The sequence below is a fragment of the Schistocerca serialis genome, chromosome 7 (assembly GCF_023864345.2).
Source record: "Schistocerca serialis cubense isolate TAMUIC-IGC-003099 chromosome 7, iqSchSeri2.2, whole genome shotgun sequence".
NCBI classification, from domain to species: Eukaryota; Metazoa; Arthropoda; class Insecta; order Orthoptera; family Acrididae; genus Schistocerca; species Schistocerca serialis.
The window spans coordinates 182,736,704-182,742,703 of NC_064644.1; the positions used below are offsets into that span (position 1 = coordinate 182,736,704).

The following is a 6,000-nucleotide window of genomic DNA, read 5'->3' on the forward strand; positions in this document are numbered from 1 at the left end:
TCATCGCCTGTAATAATTTGGCTTAAGAAATCATCACCGTCGTTGTGGTAGCACTCAAGGAAAGTCAATGCACTGTCTAAATGTTTGGTTTTGTGCACATCTGTCAAAATTTTTGGTAATTCTAGTGCTTGGTCACAATGCCATACAAAACACTACGAGAAACATTAGGAAAGTCATCCCGCAGGGAGGAAATCGTAAAGCGTCTGTTTCCTCTCACCTTATTGTCCACTTCCTGCACCAAACTTTCATTAACGACCAAAGTACACCCACTCTGTTCTTCATTATGCACATTTGTGCGGCCATCTTTAAATGCTCTCACCCACTTTCTTACCTTTCCATCACTCATAATGTTTTCTCCGTAAACTGCACAGATCTCACAATGAATTTCCTTTAGCACTAAGAAATCTTATAACAGCCCATACTTCACAGTCGCCGGGACTCACGATTATCGGAGGCATTTTAACACTCAGTACACAATGTAAACAAGGAAGAATCAGACTGTAATGGTGTCCGTGCATAGATTAAGGTATAGGCTTTCATGTAAAAATAAAATTATTGAGCTATCTTAGCACGCCTTTTTTATATTTCAAAACGGTACTTACTTAAAAAACATGCCTCGTAATAACCTAGTTGAAGGTAAAGTTGGAAAAAAAAAAAAAAATGTTGAACAAGATATTGTGTCTGATTTAGTGTACACAGGTGGTGACTCAACCAAGAAGTATATAATAAAGCGCAGTATTGCACTATATGCTGTATTAAACAGAGTGGAGCATGTGGCCGCCACTGGGCACAATGGCATCAGCTGTAAGGCTCTGCTGCATGTGCCCATAGCCTTGTGGTAGTCATCATGTTAAACAGCAGAGCAGAACATTCCTCGAGTCCCTTAAAGCTTTTATTAACGATTCTGACAACAGTTGCAGCATTTATATTAGGCGAACAGTTTCGAAACTTGCTGCTTCATTTTCAAGCCTAGCCTGCTGAGGCTACAAAAAGCAGAACATAGTTGTTGGTGAACAGTGAATATAAAGTGCTTTTACAATAAAAAGTTCAAATATAACAGAAATTAATTATTTGAATACAAACATACCTGCACTGACCATGTCTGATCTTAATAATAAAACATCAAAGTGGCAACACATGCATTATGCATGCTTACCCATGCATCTTACCAAGTCAAAATAACTGGAAGTCAACATAGCCCACAGCACCAGGAAAATTTTGGTGGCAGTAGCGTTATGCCTCATGTACAAGCGCACATCCGTAGCCAATGAGCGTGTTGCGTTTTAAATATGGATGCATCTAAGCACCCTTATTAAACCTAACATCTATACAGTGAATGGCAATGACAAATGTACAAGTATGACACAAATATAGATACTAGTGTTGCATGTACCCATTACATATATGAACATAAGACAAGCATTTCGTGTTCAAGTGCACGTCTATGGCCAATGGACGCATTAAATTAAAATGGGGTCATCACAGTAACTTAATTAACCAGCACATTTAATATAAATACAGTGGAACAAATCATGTTTGAGTGGAACAAATCATGTTTGTTTCTCCATTACAAATTTTGCGTTATACATACAGATGGTTGTCTTCAAAATGTCCACATAAACAAATACACTGAAGAGCAAAAGAAACTGGTACACGTGCCTAATATCATGTAGGGCCCCAGCAAGCAAGCAGAAGTGCCGCAACATGAGATGGCATGGACTTGACCAATGTCTGAAGTAGTGCTGGAGGGAACTGACACCATGAGTCTTGCAGTGTTGTCCATAAATCCGTAAGAGTACAATGGGGTAGAGATCTCTTCTGAAAAGCATGTTGCAAAGCATCCGAGTTATGCTCAATAATATTCATGTCTGGGGAGTTTGGTGGTCAGTGGAAGTGTTTATACTCAGAAGAGTTTTTCTAGAGACACTCTGTTGTAATTCAGGACGTGCTGGGTGTCACATTGTCCTGCTGGAATTGCGCAAGTTCATCGGAATGCAAATGGACAGGAATGGATGCAGGTGATCAGACAGGGTGCTTACATAAGTGTCACCTGTCAGAGAAATGTCTAGATTTATCACGGCTTCCATATAAGTCCAACTGCACACACCCCACCCCATTACAGAGCTTCCACCAGCTTGAACAGTCCCTTGCTGACAGGCAAGATCCATGGATTCATGAGGTTGTCTCTGTACCTGTACACACCCACTCGCTCGAGACTTGTCCAACCAGCCAACATGTTTCGTCATCAGCAGTCCAATGCGATGTTGATGGGCCCAGGCAAGGCATAAAGCTTTGAGTTGTGCAGCCATCAAGGGTACACGAATGGGCCTCCAGCTCCGAAAGCCCATATTGATGGTGTTTCATTGAACGGTTCACCCGCTAACACTTGTTGATGGCCCAGCATTGAAATCTGCAACAGTTTGCAGAAGGGTTGGACTTCTGTCACATTGAACAATTCTCTTCAGTCGTCGTTGGTCCTCTTCTTGTAGGATCTCTTTTGGACCGCAGCGATGTCAGAGATATGATGTTTTACTGGATTCCTGATATTCACGGTACACTCGTGAAATGGTCGTAAGGGAAAATCCCCACTTCATTGTTACCTCGGAGATGCTGTGTCCCGTTGCTAATGTGTCGACTATAACACCACATTCAAATTCACTTAAATTTTGATAACCTGCCAATGTAGCAGCAGCAACCGATCTAACAACTACGCCAGACACTCGTTGTCTTTATAAAGGCTTTGCCGAGCTGAGTGCTGTATTTGGCCTGTTAACATATATCTGTATTTCAATGCGCATGTGTGTATCAGTTTCTTTAGCGCTTCAGTGTAGTTTACATACATGAAACATTTAAAAACAATACCAATCATTTGTTTAGCCAATAAGTTTGTAGAAAACAGTTACATAGTCTTGTTAAAACAGTGTCTCATGGCACAGAATAATTACATCTCATCATATGTGACCATCTTGAAATTGCCTTCTCCTGTACTCAAAGTGTGTCCTGTTCATGCGAGTCCTGTTGTCACATATGACAGAGAGTAAATACTGAAATACGGATACTCAAGCATTTTACATAATTCCAAACAATTACTGGTCATGCTTGCTGCATGAACAACCTGTTTCATACAGTGCCCCATTGATTACAGCGCCAGTCAGATACAAACATCATGACCCGAAATAATTTACTAACTAGCCGTGCTAATCTAATTACAGATGCACTTAAATGCTCTCATATGAAACATTGTGTACATTTCATAAAATAGGCAGTATTTCCTAGGTATTCATTGTGAGATCGTCATAAATTATTTTGGGCACCTAATGCTGTAGGTAAAAATTGAAAAGGCCATTTTGTGAAGCCAGCATGTGCGTAAACCTACACACTCTCACCTAAAAACAAACTAAAATTAAATTAAATTAAAATTAAATTAAATTAAAATTCAAGAAATAAAATTTAAAAAGTGAAAACACAAAATTTAAAAATTCAGGCCATTGTGTTTAGCTTTTGTGCGTCAACATTTTTGCACACCGTAGAATATTTAGAAACCATTTAATCATAGAGAACACAATATACTTACCTTAGTCTCTGTTAATATCCTTGTAATACCATCAAGAAATTATCTGGAAATGGCACTGGTGTTCCAGAATGTGTGAAAAAAAAAAGTGGTGACATTAAGTGGGCATTTAGTGAACAAGCACAAGGCAGTCGCTTATGATGAAATATCGTAATGATTCTGTGCCACGAGACACTGTTTTAGTAGGATTGTGTAACTGTTTCTTACAAAACTTATTGGTTAAACAAGTGATATGTATTTTTTTAATTTTTTATACTCGAAAACTATTTATGTGTGTAGACTTTTGGAAGACAACCATCTCTATGTATAATGCATAATCTGTAATGGAGTAACAAATGTGATTTGCTTCATTGTACTATATATTAAATGTGACTGTTTAATAAAGGTGCTGCGATGCCCCCTATTTTAATTCGAAGTGTCCACTGGCCGTGGGTGCGTACTTGAACATGAAATGCTATTATTATGAAATATGTAATGGGTACTTGCGACACATGTTTTTGTGTAATACTTGTACATTTGTTGTTGTCATGAACTGTATTGATGTCAGGTTTAATAAAGTTGCTTAGAGGCTTGAAGCTAGCACCATCAAAAGTTTCCTGGTACTTTTGGTTATGTTGACCTCGTTTCATTTTGTCTTTTTAAGAGGCATGTGTGGATTGTGGTATTTATTCTGCAAACATTTATAAAGCATGTGTTACCACTTTGTTTTTTATTAAGATCAGGCACCGTCAGAGCAAATATGTTTGTATTCAAATAATTAATTTCTGTTGCTTTTGAACGTTTTATTGTAATACCATTTTTGTATTCACTGTTCACTGATGACTGTGCATGGCTTTTTGTAGCCTCAGTAGGCCAGGGTTGAAAATGAAGCTGTAAGGTTTGAAACTGTTCACCTAGTATAAATACTGCAACTGTTGACAGAATCATTAGGAAACACTTTAAGGAATTTAATAAAGATGCTGGGTCCCTGTCAACAAAATGTTGAAACTGAAGAAGCCTCAAGTCATTTTTTGTCATTAGTTGTTGTCACAATGGCTTAGTTTCTTTTAATTGGTGCTATTTTAATTAATTACTGTTGTATAATCCATAGTGTACAGGATTTCTTTCCTGTTTTTGGTGAATGCTGATAAATTATTTAAAGATTTATTAGCTTTTGATGGGAGGGATATTCTGTCCTTGTGCAGACACACAGAAGAGGCATTAATTTTTCAAAATCATTCACTATCCATTCATGGTCTGGGGTGTATGATTAGTGGGTTGGATAGAGAAGGTTCAAAGAAGAGTTGTGCAGTCACTCACATGTTTGTGTAATCAGTGAGAGAAATTCACAAAAATATTGATCAGACTCTAATGAGAAATGCTACAAGTATGGTAACGTGCATGTCGCTGCAAACAATTTTCAAAATTCTAAGGTCACACATTTTTTATTCCAACTTACAACTTGTGTTAGAGAAATGTGTCACACGCAGAGGGGTAGTAACAATATTTATTCTAGAGTGGTATATTTATTCTTGATTGGATCTTACACTCTGCAGTGGACTTCCTGACACTTTAAAACTGAGGGTCAGGCCAGGTCAACCTCTAGGCTACGGTTAAGCCATTTTTCCACAATATACTTTTTTCCAGGAGTGTTAGTCCAGCAAGTTATGCAAGAGAATGTCTGTGAAGTTTGGAAGGTGGGAGATGAGGTACAGGCAGAAGTGAAACTACGAGGCCAGGTTATGAGACATGCCATTAAGGGGGACTGGAACTGTGCATCTCTTTACAGTGTATAATATGTCTTTGTACACTATAAATAATTGTTCTTATTTGCTTGTGGAACATGCTATCCAACACATTCTTTGCTCCAAAGTACTTTCATTACTCTGTTTTCTTTCCTACTCCTTGTTTCACTCTTTTCATTATACCTCTTTTTCTCTTATTTCTTTATTGTTCCTTTCCTATGTTATTTATTTCTTTGACCACCACAGTGCCCCTCTTCACCTTCATTTCCCTTTGCTCTTCTGTTTGTTCTACCTCCGCAATTTTTTTTAATCGCCAACTACTGTAATAAGAATGTCATAACTCTGAAAGATAAGATTTTAAATGCTATTTTCATTTAATTTTGTCCTTGATTACCCTTTCCATGTTGTTAATGTATAGGTTATGCTGCACATTTCCTCCAGGAAACAGCATTAATTTTTATTTCAAATTGTATCTCCTGTTTCTGTTTATTTTTTCAGGTCTCAAATGTGAGAGGACACAAGTTAGTAAATTCAGAGTCATCACAAATCATTCCAAACATTGAAGCCTTTTCTGATGATTTCCTAGCATTAGGATCAGGTTTAGTTAAATCAGTAAAACAAAAATGTATGCAGTGAAACTGTAAATAACATGTAACTGTAAATATTGCATAAATGTAAATAAATGTTTTTATATTTATTCAGATA

The 6,000-nt window shown here is 37.5% G+C and overlaps 1 protein-coding gene across 1 annotated transcript in view; it reads left to right on the forward strand.

Annotated features, from left to right (window-relative positions):
* Window positions 1-6,000, forward strand: part of LOC126412463 (nucleolar protein 6) — a 141,243-nt gene extending 135,243 nt beyond the window's left edge. The window contains exon 21 of the mRNA XM_050082074.1: window positions 5,794-6,000. Coding sequence (XP_049938031.1) covers window positions 5,794-5,931 — 138 coding nt within the window. The 3' untranslated portion in view covers window positions 5,932-6,000. The remainder of the gene's footprint in view (window positions 1-5,793) is intronic.